Source organism: Cebus imitator, unplaced genomic scaffold, assembly GCF_001604975.1.
Source record: "Cebus imitator isolate Cc_AM_T3 unplaced genomic scaffold, Cebus_imitator-1.0 Scaffold83, whole genome shotgun sequence".
NCBI classification, from domain to species: Eukaryota; Metazoa; Chordata; class Mammalia; order Primates; family Cebidae; genus Cebus; species Cebus imitator.
Genome location: NW_016107398.1, coordinates 5,332,841 through 5,359,012, shown reverse-complemented (window position 1 = coordinate 5,359,012; position 26,172 = coordinate 5,332,841). Strand labels below are relative to the sequence as shown.

General features: G+C 39.9%; 1 protein-coding gene across 11 annotated transcripts in view; it reads right to left on the bottom strand.

Moving 5' to 3' along the window:
• The window catches only part of SYNE2 (spectrin repeat containing nuclear envelope protein 2), a 405,273-nt gene that overhangs the window by 129,802 nt on the left and 249,299 nt on the right, over positions 1-26,172 (bottom strand). For 10 of the 11 annotated variants that reach the window (XM_017533965.2, XM_017533967.2, XM_017533970.2 and 7 more), the window contains 9 exons: positions 23,548-23,733; positions 21,050-21,172; positions 19,700-19,882; positions 17,258-17,389; positions 12,732-12,929; positions 12,051-12,125; positions 9,423-9,533; positions 8,047-8,163; positions 4,417-4,647 (listed from right to left, as the gene is read on the bottom strand). In XM_017533965.2, coding sequence (XP_017389454.1) covers positions 4,417-4,647; positions 8,047-8,163; positions 9,423-9,533; positions 12,051-12,125; positions 12,732-12,929; positions 17,258-17,389; positions 19,700-19,882; positions 21,050-21,172; positions 23,548-23,733 — 1,356 coding nt within the window. The remainder of the gene's footprint in view (positions 1-4,416; positions 4,648-8,046; positions 8,164-9,422; positions 9,534-12,050; positions 12,126-12,731; positions 12,930-17,257; positions 17,390-19,699; positions 19,883-21,049; positions 21,173-23,547; positions 23,734-26,172) is intronic. The other variant, XM_037740445.1, reaches the window with a different exon arrangement.

Genomic DNA, 26,172 nt, shown 5'->3' with positions numbered 1-26,172 from the left:
AGAAATAATTTATACATTTTAAATTTTGCACCATATTAGTAGCATGATAAAATTGCACAGCATCCTTGCACACCATCCTGCTGCATCCCGCCCAGGATGTGAATGATCCCTTGGTCCAGCATATCCACACTCTAGCACTCGGACCCTTTGTTACTGGGTACAGGTTGAGTGTCCATAATCTGAAAATCCAAAATCCAAAAACGCTCCAAAATCTGAAACTTTTTATGTCCCATGCCAGAAGAGGAAAATTCTACACCCAACCTCATGTGATGAGTCACAATTGAACTTTGTTTCATGCATAAAATTATTAAAGTTATTATATAAAATAACCTTCAGGGTATGTGTATGAGGTATAGATAAAACATAAATGAGGCCCAGCATGGTGGCTCATACCTGTAATCCCAGCACTTTGGGAGGTTGAGGCAGGAGGATCACTTGAGGCCAGGAGTTTGAGATCAGCCTAGGCAACACAGTAAGACCCCAACTCAACAAAAAATAAAATTAGCCAGGCATGGTGGTGTACACCTGTAATCCCAGCTACTCTGGAGACTGAGGCAGGAGGATTGCTTGAGCCCAGCAGTTGGAGGCTGTAGTGAGCCATGATCATGCCACTGCACTCCAGCCTGAGTAACAGAGCAAGACCCTGTTAACCCTAAAATTAATCAATTAATTAATTTCGTGTTTAGACGTGGGTCCCATCTCTAAGATACCTCATTATGTATATGCAAATATTCCAAATCCCCCCCACCCGAAAAAAACCCAAATGCAAAATACTTCTAGTTCCAAGCATTCTGGGATAAGGTATACTTGATATGTAGCCATCTCGGTCATCAGATTAAAAAAAAACAACAGCAAAACATAATATACACAGAGTTCGGTACTGTCCGTGGCTTCAGGCATCCATTGGGAGTCCTGTAACACACCCCCACAGATAAAGGTGGGACTACTCTACTTACGTCCTCTATAGGTTCTTTGAAGTTTAAACAATATGTACCCATAGACTGTAGAGTGGTTATAAATAAAATGTAGCATAATTTTATGTTTTATTTTTCCCACTTAACTATTACATACTTTTTCGTGTCTCCACACGTTTCATGATTTTCATTTTAACAGCGACAAGTTGATATTCCATAATTCACTTAACAACTTCCCCATTGTGACCCCTTTGTTTCTAGTTCTTCACTTTTGTGATCAATGCTTCTATAATTACTTTTCTCATTTTGGATTATTTTCAGAAGGTAAATTAAAAGCAGTGGTACTGGCCGGACATGGTAGGCTCATGCCTGTAATCTCCGCACTTTGGGAGGCCAAGGCAGGTAGATCACTTGAGGTCAAGAGTTTGAGATCACCCTGGCCAACATGGTGAAACCCTGGTGTAAATACAAAAATTAACCGGCTACAGTGATGTATGCCTGTAATCCCGGCTACTTGGGGGACTGAGGTGGGAGAATCACTTGAACCCAGGAGGCGGAGGTTGCAGTGAGCCGAGACTGTGCCACTGCACTCCAACCTGGGTGACAGAGCGAGACTCTATCTCAAAAGAAAACAAGTAATGCTACTTTCAGCTCAAAGACAATGAACAGCTTATATGTTGACAACTGACCTCCCAAAACACTGAGCCAATTAGATAGAACTACCAGACATCAGAGGATCCATTTTTCCAGAATGATGTAACTTTTGCTAGTGTAATGTAGAAACAAAACAACAGCTGTTTTAATTTACATCTTGAATAATCAAGATTAAACAATTCTCAAATATTAAACTCCTAAGCATAATCCTTCCTCCCTCCCTTCTTACCATTCTCTCTTTTTTTGACAGTCTCACTCTCTAGCCCAGACTGGAATGCAGTGGTGCAATCATAGCTCACTGCAGTCTTGAATTCTTGGGCTTAAGATAAACTATGTCTCAGCCTCCCAGGTAGCTGGGACTACAGGCATACACCACCATGCCCAGTTAGTTTATTTCTTTATTTTTATAATTTTGTAGAGACAAGCTCTTACTATGTTGCCCAGGCTGGTCTCAAACTCCTGGCCTCAAGCAATCCACCCACCTTGGCCTCCCAAAGTGCTGGAATTACAGGCATAGCCACCACAGCTGGTCCATAATCTTTTCTGACTGAACTGTTTGCTCCTGTCCTTTGGCCACCTTTCCACTGGAATTTAGTGTTTTTTACAGATCACTTTAAGGTTTTATATGTTTCAATAATAACTTTAATGTGTCATGTTATATAAATGATCCAAAGATGCCCTTGCATGTTAGCCTCTATGTGGTTCATTTCTTCGGACCAGGTCAGAAGCAGTAAGTTCAAAGAGTGTCAGCACCAGACTCAAATGTTTACACATTTGATGGCTTTAAACGCAGCCCGAATAAGCATATTTTAATCCATGTAGAGCCTGTCTGCTTTGCGTACCCCTGAAAACTGCACCCAACATCTGCCAGCCATGGATAAGACTAACACTGGGCTATAAAAATATCCCAAGCTTCTGCTGCCCTTTGGAGCTCTCTGACCCAGAGATCCTCCACTGTGCTGAGACACCGCTAGACACATAAGTCCTCTATTTCTCCTCTCCCCTGGGAGCTCCCTGGTTCTCCTTCCCTTCTGCATGGTGGCCTGACCCCTAGTCTATGCCTTAGCATCTGGAAGGTCTCCTGCAGTAAAGACCTGTCCCTCACAATCATAATCGTGTCAAAATGCTGCCTAAAAAAAGCTCGTTGGGTGCTACTGCCACCTGGTAGTCATGTCTTTTCCTTGAGCAGCCTGGAAATCCTTGAACTCACTACAAGTAGCAATTAATATGGGATTCTGGTGATGATCAAGGAGTTGGCATAGGGTCTATCCAGTCAGTAGATAATCAGTTGGCAAATCAATCCTGAATGGCCTTAAGTGGGTGGGACTCACAATCTGGACTGCATCGAGTTCAGTTTAGCATAGCATTGCTCTGTGCTGTTTGATGCTCTATGCTGTTCACAGGCTCACCTGCGCTCATCAGCCAGGCCAAGCGGCAGAGCCAGTATCTAAGTGAACCTATCCCTTTAGAACTGACTTTTGGGCTGGGCATGGTAGCTCATGCCAGTAATCCAGTGCTCTGGGAGGCCAAGGTGGGTGGATTGCTTGAGTCCAGGAGTTCAAGACCAGCCTGGACAATACAGTAAGACCTCTCATCTCTACCAAAAAAAGCCACAAAAAGTAGCTGGGTATGGTGGTGTAGACCTGTAGTCCCAGCTACCCAGGAACCTGAGGTGGGAGGATCACCTGAGCCCAGGAGGTGGAGGGTGCAATAAGCTATGACTGAGCCACTGCACTCCAACTTGGGCGACAGAATGAGACCCTGAAAAAAAAAAACGACGACTTCTGAGATCAGAGGTGCCGAGCTGCACAGAGAAGGAGGCTGGCCTCTCTGTCTGGTTCCTGGATGTTGTAAGACTGTGGGCTTAAACAGAAGGGGAGAATGTACACCTGGGGATCAAAGGCAGGCTACCCACAACAACATAACAGGCCACAGCGGGAAATACTCCCTGGAGCAGGGCTGAGACAAGAGGATGTCTTCATTCTTGGCAGACAAACAGGCCCATAAGGTAGAGACGAGGCTGGTCTCCTAAGTGCAGCTGGGAGAGAGGCCTTTGCAAGTAGCTCGCATGCTTCTGCTCTTGTGACACTCGATTATACTGTTGCGATGTCATCATTCTAGCCCCTCCTTGGAGGGATTAGAAACCCCAACCTTTGGGCTGAGCCGGCTTTACTCAGAGTGACTAGCGGCAAGGAAGTTGATCTATCCCTGCCCCTCCCAAGCAAAACCAAAGGCGTTCCTAGTAAAATGGCTGCAAAGCCCTTTTATGCTGTATCTTCAATTTTGCAAATCAAGACATTTGGTTTCATTTCTGATGAATAATTTTTTTGTCACTAATAACAACTAATGAATGAATATTCCAATGACAAATTTTAGTGAATAAAATAGTAGCATTTACTAAGCACTTGTTACTTTATACACCTTTTTAATCCTAAAAAAAAATCCTATGAGATAACTTTATATCTTATGCCACTGCTTTAAATGCCTTATTTAAATCCTATGACACTACTTTAAATACCTTATTTAATCCTGACAGAAACCCTATGAGATAACCTGCTATATGTGGAAAACGAGGCTGAGCAGTTCACTTCCCCAAGCTCACAGTTAACGTGACAGCTGGATTTAGACTCTAGATTCTTAACTCTAACCCACTACTGTCCCCTCAAATAAGATGTTTCCATAAAGCATTCCATAAATAATTACCCTGAGAACTAAAAGTTGAAGCCAAGATAAATGTAAGGGTCAGAGTAACAGAAAGAAAAACAGTGTTGCTTTAAGAGGAATTCACCCAATCCTGGCAGATGATTGGTGGAGAGTCAAACCATGAACTCTGACTTCTCAGTCTTACCTGGCACCCAACCAGCTGCTGTTCCACCACCTGCTGCATGTCTGTGTTTAATGTTTCCGGCTCAAATGCCACGTTGGCTTGTTGTAGCCACAGCTCCAGCTCGGCCACCTGGGTCTTGCAGGCATGCAGGACTTCCGCAGGCTCCGGCCTAGTTTTCTCCACCCTGGGCTCTAAACCTCCTTGCGTGTCAGAAGAGTCCAGACTGGCAACCTTGATAGGAGGTGTGGTGCCCTAAAAGAAATCCAAAGATAATCCAGCAGTGAAAAGGCAGGGAGTCCAAAGTTTTCAGACTTGGGCCTGCAAAGATCTGGGAGCCCGCAACATTTCCCCAGTTAAAAGAAACAAACTCAGGGCAGAAGAAGGAAGAAAGAAAAGAGAAAGGCACCTCCACACTCATAGCAACAATCACGTGACCTGGTGCCACAGGTTTCCAAGCAGCCGATGTGTGAGTACACAGGTACAGTATTCCCGGGCACAGAGGAAGCAAACAGGCCTGCAGTTCACTAGCCGGTGAGCCCCAGGAGACAGGTGAGAATATGAGTGACAGGGTGTGTGTGTGTCTGAAACATCTGAGGGAATTGGCCAGTGTTTAGAGTTACGTGACACATGATTAAGCAATGCTTACATTGCTGCACACTCCATTCAAACAGAAAAACAAAACAGAACACGATCTTTACATACCAGCAGGGATACAATAACATATACCACATAATTTTAACTTAACATCTTCTCAAATAGCTAGATTATAAAAATTTTAACTTTTTAAAAACATAAAAGTTTGGATGATATTACTCATCCAAACTTTTCCCTAATAAAAACAGCTTGAGTCAACTAATGAGCTTCAGTGGGGTAATCTGGAAACATTTTTCCTATTCCTCAGAGAGAATCTCTAAAATGACTTTTCCCTTCTGCATACTCAAATATGATTGAGTTAAGGACTAGATGCTCTTTTTATATTATAAAGAAAGTGTGCTGTGTTCTTTTTATATTCAAATAACTGGGTTGTTTATCAATTCAATAGAAAATTTTCTTCCAGGTACCAAATAAAAGTATTCCAGTAATTATATAATAGATATATTCAACCAGGCAGCAAAAGATAATTTGATACAAAGAAGTATTTACCTCCCACTGTATTATCTATCTTTCCCTAGAATATAGAAAGAATAATATTGACACTTCTAGAAAAATTCCTTTAGGAATAAGGATTTGCGTTTTGCTCTATAAACTTTTTGGTCTCAATAAATATTTTATTAATTATGATAAAATACAATGTTTTCAGTATGATTTTGATAACATATTAGCATCTAATACAATGTAATTCTGGCCAAGCGACAAACTTTGAATAGGAAATGCTCGCAAATGTATACCCTAACTCAAGGCAAATGCATATTTCCCAATGTTAATGGAATTTTGTTTAGACATAGAACTTTCAGTGTCAAAGAGTGAAGAAAATTGGTAGCTGGTAACAAACATGTGCCGGGTGTGAGAATGCTGTTCCTTATCATGTGCACTGATGAGTATTACGAAAGCTGGTCTGTCACAAGTGCCTCTGGGTTGTATTTTTTACCTTTCACCACCTATTATCTTCACATACATTTGCTCTGCCAAAATGCCGTTTCTTTCCTGCCTTCATTAATCTATTATTACAATTTTCTTCAAGAATCACTTCTCAAAAAAACTTTCCTTTGTGTTGTGCTTTTTCTGAACTTCACATGTAATCAGGTCTATGCTTGGATTCACCTGTTTTAATTTTTTTTTTTTTTTTTTTAAATAAAGACGGAGTTTCACTATGTTGGTCAGGCTGGTCTCGAACTCCTGACCTCAGGCGATCTGCCAGCCTTGGCCTCCAAAGTGCTTGGATTACAGGCGTGAGCCACCACGCCCGGCCTTAATTTTCTTTTTTAATTCTTTTTTTTTCTTGAGACAGAGTCTCACTCTGTCACCTAGGCTGGAGTGCAGTGGCATGATCTCGTCTCACTGCAACCTCCATCTCCCAGGTTCAAGTGATTCTCCTGTCTCAGCCTCCCAAGGAACTAGGATTAGGAGCACATGCCACCATACCCAGCTAATTTTATATTTTTAGTAGAGGCAGGGTTTGGCCATGTTGGCCAGGCTGGGTCTCAAACTCCTGGACTCAAGTGATCCACTTGCCTCAACCTCCCAAAGTGCTGGGATTACAGGCATAAGCCATAGTGCCAGGCTATGGGTTTTTTTTTTTTTTTTTTAAAGCAACAGCTGTGTGATTTTACTTCCAGACTTCTATTTCTAGTCATCTGATTAATTCCCTTCTAGTTTTCAGATATTGCTACAGATAAAGACTTTGGGATCCCCTTTCCTTTTTTGGCCACTTGAGAAAATAATCTTTTAATATTAATTACCTGTAATCACAGATTTACCACCCACCTTCGTTGTTTATTAAAAATTTTTATTTGAGCACCTATTATATGCCACACACACTTTTTTTTTTGAGATGGGGTCTTGAGAACCACTGAGGTACAAGATTCCAAATTAGAAAGGCAGGTTAGAATAATCAGGGTTTGATTCTTTATTCCCCCATTCACTAACCATATATATATACTTTTTTTTTTTTTTGAGACAAAGTCTCACTCTGTCATGAGGCTGGAGTGCAGTGGTGCGATCTCGACTCACTGTAACCTCAACCTCCGACTACCTGCTTCAAGTGATTTCCTGCCTCAGCCTCCCAAGTAGCTGGAATTACAGGCATGCACCACCCCGACCAGCCAATTTTTACATTTTTAGTAGGGATGGGGTTTCACCATGTTGGCCAGATGGTTTCAATCTCCTGACCTCGTGATCTACCCGTCTCAGCCTCCCAAAGTGCTGGGATTACAGGCGTGAGCCACCAAACCTGGACTTTTTTTTTTTTTTTTTAAAGACAAAGTCTTGCTCAGTTGCCCAGGCAGCTAGAGTACAGTGGTATAATCTTGGCTCACTGCAACCTCCACCTCTCAGGTTCAAGCGATTCTCATGCTTCAGCCTCTGGATTAGTTGGGATTACCAGCATGTGCCATCATGCCTGGCTAATTTTTGTATCTTTCGTAGAGACAGGGTTTCATCATGTTGGCCAGGCTGGTCTCGAACTCCTGACCTCAGGTGATCTGCCTGCCTTGGCCTCCTAAAGTGCTGGGATTACAGGCATGAGCCACCATGCCCGGCCCACTAGCTATATTTTTGCTCCCTGAATTTTGATTTCTGCATTTGTAAACATATAGTAGGTATGAACCTACCTTATACAGTCTGAGGGTTAAACAGGTAACTATGAATGCCTCTTACGTAACAGGCCATTATATTAACCCTTCTCCACTTTCTTTGCCCCCGTCAGTTCTGTCTACAGATTAAAGTAGTCATCAATGGAAAGACTATTTCATGTTGACAAACGGTAAATGAGTGAACAGCGTCTAATTCTGCATGCCATGCTTGTTTTCTCTGTAAATATCTGATGACAAGTCTTCTAGTTCCACAGCCTGACAGCACATTATCTTCATAGGTTAAAGTTCACAAGAAACACTTGGCTTGACGTACATGGTATTGCAGGACACAGAACACTGGTTACTTCTAGGTGCTAGTCCAGCTATCTGAGCAGTTTGCTTACTACCACCAGGGACTTACCTCTTCTGTTTGGTTGGTCCTTAGGGAACATTCTGAGCCTTGCTCGGTGTTTGGTGAGTCTGGTGCAAGGATTTGTGCCATGGAATTATCACAGGTGCTTATTTTCCCACATGCTTCCTGTAAAGAAAAGAATCAGAGCTCCAGGAAAGGTCTTGCCGTGGTGCCACATGAGTTCTTCTTTCTGTGTCTGCTCATTTTACAAATTACTTGCTTACAAAAAAGTCAGGTATGGGGAAGTCAGGTACAATTAGAAAAAAGTTTGTTCATTAAGAAAAAAATCAGCTTCCTCAGGATTGTATTTATTTGAAAGACTTACCTTCTTCAAACTTTTCTTCTTAATGAACACATAAAGAATCTAGAGAAGTAGGTACTTAAGTAGATTCTTTCAGAAGTATGCTTTGTCTCATTGAATAATTTTTTTAAAGTATCTTCTTTTTTTTTTGAAACAGAGTCTTGCTCCGTTGCCAGGCGCCAGGCTGGAGTGCAGGGGCACAATCTCGGTTCACCGCAACCTCCGCCTCCTGGGTTCAAGCAATTCTCCTGCCTCAGCCTCCCAGGTAGCTGGGACTACAGGCGCACACCACCACACACAGCTAATTTTTGTATTTTTAGTAGAGACAGGATTTCACCATGTTGGCCAGGATGGTCTCAATCTCTTGACCTTGTGATCTGCCCGCCTCCGCCTCCCAAAGTGCTGGGGTTACAGGCGTGAGCCACTGCGCCCGGCCTAAAAGTATATTCTTACGAAAATTTAAATTATATGGCCAGGCTGAGGCAGAAGAATCACTTGAACCAGGGAGGGGGAGGTTGCAGTGAGCCGAGATCGCACCATTGCACTCCAGGCTGGGCAAGAAGAGCAAAACTCTGTCTCGAGTCTCAAAAAAAAAAAAAAAAAAAAAAAATCAGCCCATGCAGGTTCCCTCTCTAAGCATTCCTTCAAACAAGATAGTTCTTTACCATCCTTATTTTTATTCCTTGTCTGAGCTACAGATGAGCATTTTAAAGGCTTAGGCAGTGCTGACAAAAACCTAACAAAGGAAACGGGGAAGAGAGGAAGCAAAGTTAACATAGAAAGTTGGGCAACATGGTGAAATCCCACCTCTACTAAAAATACAAAAATTAGCTGGCGTGGTGCCACGTGCCTGTAATCCCAGCTACTTGGGAGGCTGAAGCAGGAGAATTGCTTAGGCCCAGGAGGCGAAGGTTGCAGTGAGCCAAGGCTGTGACAGTGCACTCCAGCCTGGGCAACAGAGCAAGACTCCATCTCGGGGCCAGGGGCGGGTAAGGAGTGTGGAAAGAGAAAGTGGTACAAAAAGAGATCCCTGCTCCCCACCTTCCCCATAACTCCCAAATGTGGTTGATATGCCCAGCATTACCTGAACAATCGTTCCAGAGGATGAGGAAGCTCTGTCTTCCTCCACGTCCTTGTCATGCTTCCAGAATGAAGACCAAGACTGAGGAGGTGGCTCTGCCTTCTCATCTCCATTCTGTCAGAGTAATCAATTGGTTAGCAAAGGGAACAGCTTCCCTTACTGTCATAACTGACACCCTACTCACTCACCTCTTTTACACCAGGCCCAACTTACCAGGTAGTGTAACCATAGCCCTTTATTGCAGCTCTCCCCCATTTTTTAATCTGTATTTTTTGCTAACTATATCATGTTTCCAAATATGACTGCTCTTCCTAAAGCCTAGAAAATATTTTTAAAAGTAGGGGCTTGGCTCACGTCACACAAAGGAAATCTTTAAAACAGTGCTTTTAGGAATTTAATCTGTTTTGTTAAACGTAACTTTAAATGCTATCTTTGAGGCCAGGCACCGCGACTCACACTGTAATCCCAGCACTCTGGGAGGCTGAAGTGGGAGGATCACTGGGGCCAGGAGTTGGAGGCTGCAGTGAGTACCAATGCACTCTAGCCTGGGGCAACAGAATGAGATCCTGTCGCTAAATAAATAAATGTTTTAAAATACATAAAAGTTAAAAAAAAAATGAAAATGCTATCTTTAAAATAACAACCTCATGGGTATAAGAAAAAATATTCAACATCGCTAATCATGGGGGAAATGCAAATTAAAACCACAGTGAGATACTACTTTATACCTGGTAGGATGGCTTATATCAAAAAGACAAAAAAACAAAAAGTGATCATGAGGACGTGGATAAAACGGAACCCCTGAATACTGTTGGTGGGAATGTAAATTGGTACAGTATTGAGGTTCCTCAAAAATTAAAAATAGAACCAGCAATCCCACGACTGAATATACATCCAAAGGAAAAAAATCAGTATGTCAAAGACATGTCTGCATGCCCATGTTCACTACAGCACTGTTCACAGAGAACCAAGATATGGAATTAACCTAAGTGCCTATCAACAAATGAATGGCTGAAGAAATGTGGTGTACAGATACACAGTGAAATACTATTTGGCCTTAGAAAAAAAAAGGAAATTCTGTCATTTGCAACCACATGGGTAAATTCAGAGTATCTTCTGTTAAGTGAAACTAGCCAGGCCTATGGAAGGACACATACCACATCATCTCCTTTATATGTGAAATGTAAGTAAGTCAAACTCATAGAAGCAGAGAATAAAATAACGGTTACCAGCGACCAGAGATTACATGATCGTTTGTCAAAGGGCACTTTAAAAAAGGCACAGGAGGAATAAGTTCAAGGGATCTTTTGTATATGATGGTGACTATAGTTAATATATATTTGAAAATTACAAAGAGAATAGAGTTTAAGTGTTCTCATTACAAAAAAAAAAAAGATATGTGAGGTAATGTGTATGTTAATTAGCTCTATTTAGCCATTCCACAATGCATATATACATATACTGTATCAAAACATCACACATATCATAAATATATACTTTTTTTTTTTTTTTTTTTTTGAGACAGAGCTTTGCTCATCGCTCAGGCTGGAGTGCAATGGTGTGATCTCGGCTCACTGCAACCTCCGCCTCCCAGGTTCAAGAGATTCTCCTACCTCAGCCTCCCAAGTAGCTGGGATTACAGGCGCCCGCCACCACCCCTGGCTAATATTTTGACCATATAAAATTTTTACTTGTCAATTAAAACAAAAACAACAGCTTGATGAACAGGTATTGTTTTGTTGCTGTCAAAGACAAATAATACTATAACCATGAGCTCAGAACAAAATACACGTCTCAAATTAACATCACACTGAAGTCACTTTTTTTGGCCCCTTGTCCCTTTGTGATTCTCATAGTTCTCTCTGCCATGAAGGGTTATAATCAGATTGCAAAGCTGTCTGCTGGTCCCAGGGCACAGGAAACCTGTACTCTTCCTTGTCACAGTTGCACCATGTCCTAGTGACACACTCTAGGACAGGAGGTCTGTTCTGTGTCACAGTGGAGCTCCTCAACCATCTATAAAATGAGCCTAAAAAGTGTCTGGTGGTTACATGAGAATCACAAAAACTGTAAGTTGCTTCAATCTTCTTGCTTTTGGCATAAGACCCATTGCAACTTTCATTTTTCAAGTATGATATGGAAACCGATGTCAGAAAAGACAACTGAAAATGTCTTATTCAACCAGTTATAATTAGGTAGTATGAATTCTTAGTATTAGTTGCTAACACAACTCTTCATGTCCTCAGAAATACTGTTTTAGACCAAAAGAGTAATTGAAATGTGGAAAAATACAGTTCTAAAAATGAGACCAGGAGTGGAAAACAAACAGCATGCTCTCCAAACTTCAGAGAAAGTCCTCAGAAATCAGGATACTATACAGAGAACTTCTTCATCTTCTCCTGTATGCCAACAAGAATGTCTAGATTACATTCATCTCACTCTTACACAGTGAAGTAGGTTTCGATACACTTAAACATTAATAACATAAGAGAACTGCTTCAGTCGTACTCTTAAAATATCAACATTAATTTTAAAAATTCTTAGGTTTCCATTCACTTTAAGATCTTTTCATTGACCTTCTTTTAGAGGTTCGGTTCTAACAAACTTTAACAAGAAAATTATTTCCCTTACTTGGCTCTTCACAGAACTTTCTTCCGCCTCTTCCTCGACTGCTGCCAGGTAAGACATGGAGCCTCTTCTGTTCAACTGAAAGGCACAGCACAAGAACACCTGCAGTCTGGCTGCTGGTCAACGTCATCAAGATCCCGGTCTGGCTGCATTTTTATGTAGCTAATTTTTTACTCACTTTATCCAAGATGCCCACCCCACAAGTAGCCTCTGCCTCCTGTACAGTTCGCTCCTCCAGCCAGATATCCCGAGTCAGTCAAACCTTCAGTCTTGTCATTTTCATGCCCCCACCCTGTGGCCCCTCATCAAACAATTAAAGAATATGAGTCAGCGATGTGGATGCAGAGAGGGCTTAGAGAGGCACTGGGCCCTTCTTGCGTCTGCAAATGGCTGACTTTTCCGTAGGAAGATACTTCAAAGGGAGGCTTGATCCATGTGCCTGTGAAATTTTATAAGCACGTCCTAAAGTAACTCAGGCATAAGAATTCTGGGTGGAGCCTAGAACAGGCACACCTTAGGATTTATATTCACTAGTAAACAACCTCAGGTTGAATATTTCCGCTTTTAAAAATTCCTTTACTACAGGACATAGATGTAGATGCCACAGGTTGTTCAGATGGAAAACACTACCCATTAATGCTCTTGTGGAGTCTGGGGCCAGCATTAACCTAAAGTCAGACCCACCTTCCACACAGAAGCATCCCTCTCCGCCACTCTGCCCTCCTCTGATGCTACAGCTGGCAGCACATCTCTTTCTACTTTTTCTTGTTCTTGCTTCAAATGCTGGTGTAGGTTTAGTACGGTGGCCTTCAAGTCCACCAACAGATCTTCTTTTTTCTGGTTCAAACTCAGAATCTGTTTTTCCATACCTTCGATTTCTTCCTGTATAGAAAGAGTGTTTGCAGAGGTTTGAAGTCTGAGGCCTTTGTGGGCCCATAGCAACCTGCTTCCTTTGGTATAAGAGCTAAAGATTTTTCTCTGCTGTTTGGTTTACAAAGCCGGAAGCTAGCCTCTGGCACAGTAAAGCTCCTTCTATCCTGGCTGCATTTCCAAAGGTCCTTTGTAGGGTTTATAAGCTATAGCCTTGCCAGAGACCTTGTGAATCCGAATCTCTGGGGGTTGAGCCAAGGCATGGAAACTTGTAACAAGCTCCAGTGATGACTGTGGTGTGCAGCCAGGGTTGGGAGCTACTGGTCTAGCGGCTATAGGACTGAGAGAACCAGAATCCATGGCCCGGGGTCCAGGAGTCTGCACACTAACCAACACAGCATTAAGTGTCTTATGCATACTTCCCACTGTGTCCCAAAGCATATTAAAAATGCATGTCCCAGCCAGGCGCGGTGGCTCACGTCTGTAATCCCAGCACTTTGGGAGGCCAAGGTGGGTGGATCACCTGAGGTCAGGAGTTAGAGACCAGTCTGACCAACACTGAGAAACCTCATCTCTACTAAAAATACAAAATTAGCAGGGCGTGGTGGCAGGCGCCTGTAATCCCAGCTACTCAAGAGACTGAGAGAGGAGAATCACTTGAACCTGGGAGGGGAGGCGGAGGTTGTGGTAAGCTGAGGTCGTGCCATTGCACTCCAGCTTGGGTAACAAGAGCAAAATTCCATCTCAAAAAAAAAAAAACACGTCCCCAGGAGACATGTTCCTATATCTCTCCAGGAAATTCTTAAACAGACTAACATTTGGGAACCACCAAGAGAAAATGAAAATATAAATCTCATTCTTTTGTTATCACCTTTGAAAGTGTTCTTTGGTTTTACTAAATTCATTTACTTTTTTTGTTGTTATTGCAACACAAGCCAGCATACTTTTTTTTTTTAGCAGAGTCTATCCTGCTCAATCACTTACTTTTTCTACAGTGAAATCTTCCTGCTAAATAGGAATAAATAAACAAATAAAGGTACCATGTAGTGTATCTTATTATGAAAATGATGGACAGATGACCCCGAGCTTCATAATGTTACTTTTAACATTTGTATTTATTGATACGTGCAAATAAAATTTCTTACACATGGCAGATATGCAAATGCCCACTGTTTATCTGAGATGACTATAGAATTATAGATTCTTAAATGTGGAAGAAATAGCAGGTGTCAAATACACTAACATCCCCCTCTCTAGCACCTCCGAGAGATGTCATTCAACTTGCCTGAGCTCCTGAAGTGACTGCTGCATCAGAAGCAGTCTGCTCTTTTTTAGAAAACCTTCATGTGTTTGAAATTTGTTCCCAATATATTCCTTAAACCCCTATTCTTTCCTCCTCCTTTCTTCCATCTGTCCATCATTCCTTTCTGTCCATCATTCCCATAATAAGATATACTACATGTTACCTTTATTTGTTTATTTATTCCTATTTAGCAGGAAGATTTTAGTGTAGAATAAGTAAGTGAGCAGTGGCTCATCCATCCACCCATCCTACAGATATTCATAGCACTAATTTTCTTACAGAAGAAAGAAACGTGATCTGTCTCTACCTGCAAGGGAGAGTTCTAAAGGCCAGGGAAAGAAGGTGATTTGTCCAAAGCTGCAGATAGCAGCTAGCAGAACATAGGCCTGGGCTTTCTCATGGCTCTACTGCACACTTTCCTAGGCCAATACCCTTATTCTGTCTGAAGTCAACATTTCTGTGATTGCTTTTTGAGAAATAACAGTTTGACTTCAATCTGAGTTGGCTGCATTTTGTGCTCCATTTTCAATAAACACTAAACTTTAGAAGTACACTGCCTTCCAACAAGAACAACACTACAGCACTAGAATAACAGAAACAGAGTAGAGCCTCAGTCCTACATGGAGTAGCTGTTCTCAAAGCAGCATCTGCAGACCCCTGGCCACAGTGCATGAGGTCCAGATAATTTTCGTAGTACTAACATGCTATTTGCCTTTTATACTGTGCTGACATTTGCACTGATAGCATGAAGGCAATGGTAGGTATAACTACTGGTACCTTATATCAATCAAGGCAGGGATACCAAGTTTGTTCGTTGTTACTGGGTTCTTGACTTTGATGTTTTTATAAATTACCCAGTCACAGGTAATCTGTTATGGCAGCACAAGTAAACTAAGACACATATCTTTATCAAGGATATTCTTATGGAAAAATTCCATTTTCCTGGAGGGAGGCTTGTTGAGTTATCACATGGCACAAGGCAGAAGGGCAAAAAGGGGTGAACTCCCTCCCTCAAGCCCTTTACTGAGGGCACCTAATCCCTTTCATGAGGGAGGAGCCCTCATGACTCAATCACCTCCCGAGGGCCACACCTCCCGATACTGCTGCATTGGTGATTAAGTTTCAACATGAATACAAACGTTGGAGGGGAGCAACATTTTTGGGAGGGGTAAAAACATTCAAACCACAGCAGCATGTATTTTTAGTATTCTTTGTGAAAAAATGGCAAGTATGCATATGGCACTTTTACTGCATACCAAGGGCCAATGGATGAGAAAAACCACTTAGGTCATTGTTTGAATTGTAAGCTGAACTATCCTTTTTATTCATAGAACATTATTTTTACTTGAAAAATGCCAGCTGATAAACTATATTGATTTCCTTAGATACTAAAAGATTTTTCCGAAGAGATAGGTGTTAATATCAACAACTATGATTTAAAGAAATATTGACTTGAAATGTGTCAACATTTGGAAGATCTGCACAACTCAGTAAATCAATATTTTCCAAATGATCTAACGTGATGTTATAAAAGCATTCATTGTTAGAAGATCCATTCAAAGTACAAAGTAGACCAATGTATTTTAACATAAGAACATGTAAAGGTCATTGACATGGCTTCAGATTCCATTTTATAATTAACATGTAATTTGCACTTGTTGGGTCTTTGTATAGTTTCAAAGAAAAATATCCACAATTATTCAAAAGGACTATTAAAATATTCCTCCCTCTTCCAAGTGCATGTATTTGAGAGGCTAGATTGTCTTCACATACTTAAAACAAAACTACATGCCTAAACAGATCAAATGCAGAAACGTAAGAATCTGTCTGTCTATTAGGTGGGTGCACTGACCTAATATTAAGCCGGATATTAAAGATATTACAAATACATAAAACAGTGTCAGTCTTCTCATTACTATTTGTTTTAGAAAATATAACTACTTCAATAAAAATGTTATTTCTACTTCAGCCTGGGTAACATAGTGAGACGTCTTCTCTAAAAAAAATAATAAAATAGTTATTCCTATTAACATGTTGTGGGTTTATTATTGTTACTTAAAAACTAAACAAATGTTTTTACATTTCTGAGTTTTAACTTCTGTATCAATGGATATAATTCATAGAAACAAAAGCTCTTTGGGGTCCTCGAATTTTCAGCATAAGGGGAAATCTAATGTTTTTACAATATTGAGTCTTTAATACTGAGCAGGAATTATTGATCTACTGTTGAACAGCTGTGTCACTTTGCACTCCCCTGTACTTCTCTGTAGATGTCAAATCACTTGCCCTAGGTCTCACAGCCAGCAAGTGGTGTAATCTTCCTTTGAGTACCATATTAATTGCCTGCCTGCATAACTCGATGGCAGGAAAAAAAGCAGCTTTCTATTATCCCTAGCATACGATCAGGTTTTTTTTTTTTTTTAATTATAAAAATGCTACTTCAAAAGCAATGGCTGAAAAACACTAGTAATAGACGGTTAACCTGCAAACCATTGTAGCTGAATCTACAGGATACTGTGAATTCCGACATATGGCAATGGAATTCTTCATTACAATAGTATTTGGGGTCTTTAACTGCCAAAGCCCAGCCTGCCCACACTGCCTGACTCTATCCCAAAAAGTCAGGTTGTCCACATATCCTGTATGTTATATCAGCTTCCTTGGTACCAGGGCAAATTCAGATCAAAAGGCATCAGGCTAAGGCTATGGGCACTTAAAAAGCCCTCCATTAAAGACGGAGATGTGGCAACCCTGGCCCACTTTCTGAGGTTAGGGCTGCCCAGGCCATACAAAGATAAGGCTTCTCTTGATTAAACATCAAGGGCTACAATTTTATCATTTTTTAGTAATGATCATTATATAATCACCTATTTTATGAAATAGGAATGGAAAGTAAATACACACAGAAACTGTTACAGAGAAATAGGAACTTACACTATACACCAGAAAGGCTTCTAGACACCAAAGGCTTAGTAAGTATTAAATAAATGGACTGATGGACACATGAAACATACCTTTATGAATGAACGAAACATACCTGTAGCTGTGGCAGCTTGGCAGCTTGGTCTGGTGACATATGTTCAAAGGATAACTGAGCTGAATGATTATTTAAGATCTGTTTCAAATTTTCTATTTCTTCATCACATTCATTGATCTGTTTTATGACTACCTATAAAATAACCCCCACAAAAAAAAATTGTCATAATCTAAGTAGATTAATGGACTATTTTCATTGCCTATCCCCACAGAAGTTTTAATCACTTACAGCAAATACACAACCATTGAGATTTCAGTAGGATGTGGTGGCCTAAACAGAGAGAAGAATGTTTGCCAAGCTGACACCTGATCTTCTTGCTCTCCTAGATGCCAGGGCATGCCGGGCAGTGCTTAAAGTACAAGCCTCACTGGACACACCTTTACTCTTAAGTATTTCCAGTCCAGTAAGTTTCTTCTGTAAAGCATTTTATTGCATGTCAACATAAAGTTGCTAACTTTTGAAAAATTACTGACGAGTCACAGACACCATTTTAATACATATTCCAAGGTGGGTTTTCCACATAGAAAGGTGACATAACTGATTCAGATTGAACAGAGCATGTGATGTGAGGGACAATGGGTTTCCCCGGTCCAAACTCATCTTTACTTGGTACCCGTTGGGATCAGTGATATAGATTTTATGAGTAAGAGGTTGAGGGTTCAAGAACAGCCTGAATTTGCAGAATAAAGCAAAACTAACCAGAACAATACCTGGCATCTAGTGTTGGGGGAGCAGCAAAGCTCAGACCTATCTGTGGACTAAATAGCATGATTAAGTGTGATGAAAAATAAGGAAATGAACTTCAAAAGAAAAACGAGATACTTCTTTGGTATGCTACATAATGAAGCAAAATGCCTTTTAAAACTACAAAGCTTCTAGCTAACATGGAATTCTTCCTTGTATTTTCTTTAATATTTAACCATAATTTTAGCTGTAGGCTGGAAATGAGTAACTATGTGCACTGTGCACATCTGCTCCCCAGCCCTTAATAATGAACTACAGCCCCTTACTTCCCACAAAAGTAATCTGTCTTATTTTCTACAAGGTCATTTACAATATCTCAAGTAGAAATCAAAGGAAATGTACCATATTCTAATGACTGTCATCACCTCTGTCTTACTTAGATTTGAAATATATGAAGGGACATCTGATTGCTATCAGCACAATGAGATGGAAAGTTTGGGCAGCACAGTTTGATACCTAACTTGGCACAAAATAGAACTTCCTCTTCTATTTCACCCCTTTCATGTTGTGAAGAAGCCACTTGAAAGCATAGTTAGGACTGTTGCTTTCTTCTTCTGACCAGGAGACCAATAAAGCACAACAGGATGAAAATAATAGATCAAATTTTATATTTTTTTCTTCTCTTTATATTATTACGAGATAGTACACTGAGTGCTAGATCTTTTTTCTCTCTGTGGATGTTACAGAATGCTATCAGTTGACTAGTAGCCAGACCAGAGTTAAGACGCAAACCAGAGAGTACAGTATCCTCAAACCTTAGGAGAACAGAACAAAAATGTGCATGAAACTTAACAGGGAATAAGATACAGTCATTTTTCTTTTTACAAGCAAAAGGTGGTTTCATTTTTCTCAAAAGAAATAAAAAATAAGCCCTACAGTGACCCATCTAATCAGGAAAGGCAGCACGCACGCGGTGGATGAAGAGGACTGAAAGTCTGTGCAGTTTAAGGCTCTTTCTGCAACTTTCTGTTCCTGTGGGAGTGACTGTTGATCTAGGAATCCAAACTAAAGATTATTTCTAACTAATGACGATTCCTGATGGAGACTAGTGATCCAACAAAACCCAACCACCACCACCACCTCCACCAAACCTCTCTGGAGAGAAGATGAAAAATATCATCTCTCAATATGCAAAATGACACCAGGAGCTTAGAAACTCAAATTCTTGCTCCGTGTATACATAAATTAACCTCTACACACGTTAACTCTGTGGTCCTTTAGCAGGTCACTTAACCCTGATGCCAACTTCCTTAACTGTAAAAACAAAGATGATAAAGTGCCTACTCAACCTATATCGCATGTTTCGTAACAAAATGAGACAATCGATAGGAGAGTGACTGAGAAAGCAGAGATTACTACGGTGATGATTACTTTCTAGATCTGCTGGCCTCAGAGGCCGCCAATGCCTTGTTCAGGTTTGACTCTCTTCCCACAGCATTTTGCCCATGAAGGTCTTTAATAAACTGTGGAATTAAATTAAATAGACCATCACTATGCTTTCATGTCTTCAACCAGAACAAGGATAAGAACTGAGAAAAATAACCTTAGCTCCATTTCAGCATGAAGATATGCTTTTATATCAAATGCCACCTCCTATAATAATTAATAGGATAATAATTAATTTCAGTCAGAAATGAAAACAAAACCACTGGTGAACATTTTCATCCACTAGGTTGACTGTCATTAGAAACTGCTCACCTTTAATAACTCATTCTGTTCTTGAGTCACATTTTCCAATAGTTTTATATCTTGTAAAAGCTGATTTGTCCGCTGAAACACAGGCAGAGGTTTCATTCCTGTCTGGGGTAACCTCAGTCCCACCTGGTAAGACACTATCTCAGCAATGGTTTTCTTCATGGGGCATATGTTTTCAAGTATGACCTTAATTATGCAAGAGACGCATGTTACAAAAATGAAAAGACAATGGTCACTGTTAAATTTAATTATTCAAAATTAAAATACTGTATAATTTAGTTTTTATAGTTTCCATTTTTAAAACAATTTCTTAGCTCAGATTGAAAAGAACTACAATGTCACTCGTGACCTGGGAGTTGAAGGTCTCAGGAAAGAATACCTGGGGAAGAGTAACCTATCAGTACTCAATTATGCATTTGGACAACTTTTTTCTTCCTTCTCTCCCTCCACTTTCTGTGTAGAACTGGCGTTTTGCTGTGTATGTTGTCACTAGGCAGTGAGTAATGTAAGGGCAGGTACTGCCTCTCACTTTCGTAGCAACTGCACCTAGCACAGGCTTCCCATGTAGCAGGCCTCAAAAACTGCTTACTGACTTCAACAGAACTGACCTGCATGAGTCCCAGGACATACGCAGGGACTATGTACACTCCCAAGAGTATAATTATATTTTGCTTTAATAATACCTGAGCCACAGAAATCTAGATTTATGTAACTAATACATTAGAAGAGATTATTCACTTTACTAAGTCATATTTCATATAATATCATTTCACTCATCCTCACAACCCCCTTCACCTCCATTTCACAGGTGAGGAAATTGGGTTCACAGAAGTTAGAAGATCCAGGTAAGCTTAGTCTGTAAGAGGCAAAGCTGGGAATAGAATCCAGGCCTCCCTGGGCCTAAGCCACATGCTCTCAATCACTAGGCTGAGTGGGGGGATCAACCTTTGTCTGTTGTTTAGTTATGTCCCAGCTCCTCTGTCAGGGGCTCTATTACATTATAATTGGCCAATGTCATCACCTCAGTACCAGTGAACAGATATGAAAGAGAATCCAAAAAACATTAATTACTCAAAGTCATGCAGCCAGTGAGCAGTCTAGCTGCGGCTGGAACCCACTTTAGCCTGACTTAGGTACTCAAGACATTGAGTTTGACTTAAATGAAAAAATAACTTATAGGAAAATTATCTTTACATAGGTGATACTACAACTATGATTAAAATACATAGTAATTCCCATCAATTTCCTAACCTCCTCTACTAAGACTAAATGCTTTTGTATCACATCATATTGTTTTTAAAAAGACATAATAAGTATTATAAGAAAGTACTTTAAATAATGATCTATGCTTACCTCCCCATGTTTAAGATGTTCTTCAGGAGAAAAATCAAGTATTTCTTTTGATAATAGGATAGTTTTGATTTTTGAAACTCTTTTTTCCATTGATTTTACTTCAGATTCAATAGCAACCACATCCTAGAATTTCAGAAGTAAGAACAAACTGATACAATATATATTGTATATTAATCATCTATAAAACAGTTTATTGGAATCAATTCTATTCTCTTATTTAGCCAAATAATGTTTGCCAGCTATACCTCTTAAAAACTAACCAAGCACTACAAATAAATAGTGTTCAACATTTTTAGTAAAAATCTTAATCTATAAATAGCACACCATACTACAAAGCATTGCTTATATACCTTCCAGACTAAAGATCATCGTATGGCCAACTTTAAATTACTCATACTATGAGATCAAAGGTCATACATATTGAAATCAATTTTTTTAAAACAAACTCTTTAGATTTATCTTTGGATTACATCTAAAGACTTGAAAATAGGTGGGTATGACATTTTTTAAAATCCCACCACCTTAAGTAAAATGATAAAGTTACCCTTGGGAAATGGACACACAGGAACTAGAAAAGGATCAGGACTTTTTCACTAACTCCCTAATAAATTGTTGCCAAGCAGAGCATCACTGAGTTATTTTATAACCTATTCAGATTAATGTAAACAATGGATCATTTTTCCAGTGGTTATTCTCTCACCAACATCAACCTGCAGGACTTGGTCAAGAACCTTCAAGTGAAATGCGGCAAAAATAAACAAAACGTATGCCGCAAAATCTACACACTGAAGTCCACACAACTGTGAGAGAGCCTATAGGCCTTTAGAGCTCAATGCAAATAGACTGTACCAATAAGAAGGTATGGTAAATAATGAAGGAGATTTAAAAATGACATAAAAATAGACAGGATATCAAATTATAACAGTCTGGAGCCTTTCAATACAGGGACCAAGAAAATTTTTTTTTCTTCTGAAAAGGAAGTTTAGCTCTTTTTGCCCAGGGTGGGGTGCAATGGCGTGATCTCGACTCACTGCAACCTCTCCCTCCCGGGTTCAAGTGATTCTCCTGTCTCAGCTTCCCCAGTAGCTGGGATTATAGGCACCTGCCACTACGCCCAGCTAATTTTGTATTTTTAATAGAGACGGGGTTTCACTGTGTTGGCCAGGCTGGTCTCGAACTCCTGAACTCAGGTGATCTGCCCACCTCAGCCCCAAAAAGTGCTGAGATTACAGGCAAGGGCCACCATGTCCAACCAGGAACCAACAAAACTTTACAAGCAAATGAAGCAGTATGTACAATAGCTGTTTACAGTGATATCTCCAATTATGAGGAAAAGTTAAATGGGCATTATTCTGTGCAACTATGATTTAAGAAAGTATATAGAATTATACAATGTATTTTAGGGTAATTTTCATCAAAAATTATAGAAGCATTTAAAAATTTTGAAATAAGCTTCAATAACGAATAAAATTAACAGTTATTATTCCCTGAAGATACATGAGTGTGGTATAGGGAATGTAACTGAGAAACAAAGGTAAATAATGAAGAACTAACTATAACTGCCTCTACTATGTGACTCTATCCTTAAACAAATGCATCAGATATTTCAAGCAAAAATAAAAATCCAGAGGCTGGCATGCAACAGCCCTTCAATAAATATTTGCTACTGGTAAATAAAGACTTGGGACTACCTCTTTTAAACTTGTTTTTAATTCCTTTTTGTGGAGAATGGGGTCTTACCATAGTGCCCAGACAGGCCTCAAACTCCCTTGCTCAAGCTATCCTTCTGCCTCTGCCTCCCTAAGCGCTGGGATTACAAGCATGAGCCACTGTGCCTGGCCAGGATTCTCTTTCAATTTCCTCTTTCCTAACCAGCATTTAAAAATCAATCATATCTGTCTTTGACAAAGAGAAAACACACAGCTTATTTTTATCAAGATTCTCTACTCTTTAAACAGACCACTTCCAGATTGAAAACGGGGAGATGTTTTTGTTATAGTTACATTACAGGTTGCAAAGTAAAGTAAAATATAATTCAACAAATAACAAACGAAATTTCACCAGATCAATGTGTCTTCACAATGATTAGTTGTGTAGTACTGGGTGAGCAGTATAAATCTAATTTATTTCTTCTTTTTTTTTTTTTTTGGAGACAGTATCTTGCTCTGTCACCCAGGCTGGAGCGCAAGTGGCGCAATCTTGGCTCACTGAGACCTCTGCCTCACAGGTTCAAGTGATTCTCCTATCTCAGCCTTCCAAGTAGCTGGGTTTACATGCGTGTACCACAACGCCCAGCTAATTTTTATACTTTTAGTAGAGACAGGGTTTTACCATGTTGACCATGCTGGTCTTGAACTCCTGACCTCAAGTGATCAGCCTGCCTTGGCCTTCCAAAGTGATGGGATGATGGCATGAGCCACCGTGCCCAGCCTCTAATTTAATTCTGAATGAAACAGAAATTAAGAATAATAAATCGCATCTTTATGGTGCCAACTTACATCAGCCATTTGCTGAATCTGTGGAAGGTTTTCCATTATTTTTTCTTGTAAAGCTGTTACTTGATTACTTAACTCTTGTATGGATTGTGTTAATTCATCTGTTTCAACAATTATTGATAGGTCTTCTAGATCCATTAAGATTGAATGTAAAAGATTGTGCTTCTGTTCTGCATCTTCCAAAGCCATCTATGTAAACACAAAATGAGAGAAAGAGAGAGACATCAAGATCCTGATATAAGTTGATTAAAATTTAAATCAGAGAAAATTTAAAGCTTTCTCAACATTTTAAACTTCTACTCATTTCTAGTTTGATAATGAAAACCAAATACTCTCTAATGTCAATGGTAATGAAAGACTTTAGAGTATCCACCTGTATACTCTACTATAATAAGAAATAGATATATATTGTCTTCGTCCACTTCTAAAACCCTTGGAATCCTTTAACAATAGGGGTTAGAGAAGTATCTTTTGTTATTCATCATAAGCCCCTTTTATACATGTAATAATTTTCAAATTTAAGATGTCAAAATAGCTCAGTCACCTAATGAAAATGCTCAGCTTGCTAATGTACTCTTCAGGTAATTCCATAAAAAATAACTGACAGGAGAAAGAACATTCACTTATGCAATGAAAATTTTAGTCATAAGTCACTAAAGCTAAGTGGGTTATTCAGGATTTTATATTAATCTTATTCAAAATCCTTATAGGAGAAAACTTTTAGGAAAACAAACTTAAAATCATTGCTTTTTACCAATATCACTGACAACATCAAAAACCACAAACTAGTTAGGAATAAATTTAACAACACACATGCAAGAACTGTATGCTGAAAATTACAAAACATTCCTGAGAGAAATTAAACACCAAGAGAAATAAAGAGATATATCATGTTCCTGGACCGAATAGTCAATATGGTTGACACGTTAATTCTCTTCCAAATTGATATACAAATTTAATGCAATCCCACTGAAAATTCAAACAGAACTTTATTTAGAAATTGACAAGCTGATTCTAAGATTTATATGGAAATGCAAAGGCCTTGATTTAGCCAAAACAAATCTGAAAAAGAAGAACAAGGCCGGGCGCGTTGGCTCAAGCCTGTAATCCCAGCACTTTGGGAGGCCGAGGCGGGTGGATCACGAGGTCAAGAGATCGAGACCATCCTGGTCAACATGGTGAAACCCCATCTCTACTAAAAATACAAAAAATTAGCTGGGCATGGTGGTGCGTGCCTGTAATCCCAGCTACTTAGGAGGCTGAGGCAGGAGAATTGCCTGAACCCAAGAGGCGGAGGTTGCGGTAAGCCGAGATCGCGCCATTGCACTCCAGCCTGGGTAACATGAGTGAAACTCTGTCTCAAAAAAAAAAAAAAGAAGAACAAAGTTGTAGAATTGATGCTACCCGATTTCAGGACTTACTGTAAAGCTATGGTAATGAAGACTGTTATATTTGTGAAAATATAGACATAAATCAATTGAACAGAAGTGAGAGCCCAGAAATAGAAGCACATGTATGAGGTCAATTGATTTCCAATAAGGTCAGAGTAATTTAATGGTGATTCTGATCAAAAAATGATGCAGGAACAATTGGATATCCTTATGGAAAAAAAGAACTTTGATCCCCAAAATCATACCTTAGGCAACAATTAACGTGAAATGAATCACAGACCTAAGAGTAAGAGTTAAAACTATCAAGCTTTTGGAAGAAAACATGGGAGGAAATCTTTGTAACCTTGCGTTAGGTAAAGATTTCTTAGAATGTAGAACAAAAGAATAATTCATAAAAGAAAATAGTGATAAAGTGGACCTCATCAAATTGATAACATTTGCTTGCTGAAAGGCAGTGTTAAAAGAATGTCAAAACAAGCCACAGGCTGGAAGAAAATATTTGTAAATGACATATATGACAGAATTGTTTTCAGAATATTTTACACATAACTTACAACTAAAAGAGAAGACAACGGAATTTTTTTAATGGGCAAAAAAAACTGAACAAATACTTCACAAAGGAAGTATACAAATGACCAATAAAGACATAAATATTAAAGGCCAGGCGCGGTGGCTCCTGCCTGTAATCCCAGCACTTTGGGAGGCTGTGATGGGCAGATCACAAGGTCAGGAGTTCCAAGACCAGCCTGGCCAACACGGTGAAACCCTATCTCTACTAAAAATATAAAAATTAGCTGGATGTGGTGGTGTGTGCCTGTAATCTCAGCTACTCCAGAGGCTGAGGCAGAAGAATCACTTGAACTCGGGAGGTGGAGGTTGCAGTGAGCTGAGATTGTGCTACTGCACTTCAGCAGCCTGGGCAACAGAGCGAGACTCTGCCTCAAATAAGAAATAAAGACAAAAATAAATGCTCAAAATTATTACTTATTAGAGAAGTACCATTTAAACCACAATGACATACCACTGTAAGTCACTACAATGGCTAAAATTGAAAAGACAGACAATATTAAGTGCTGTTGAAAATATGGAGTGGCCGGGCGCAGTGGCTCAAGCCTGTAATCCCAGCGCTTTGGGAGGCCGAGGCGGGTGGATCACGAGGTCAAGAGATCGAGACCATCCTGGTCAACACGGTGAAACCCCGTCTCTACTAAAAATACAAAAAATTAGCTGGGCATGG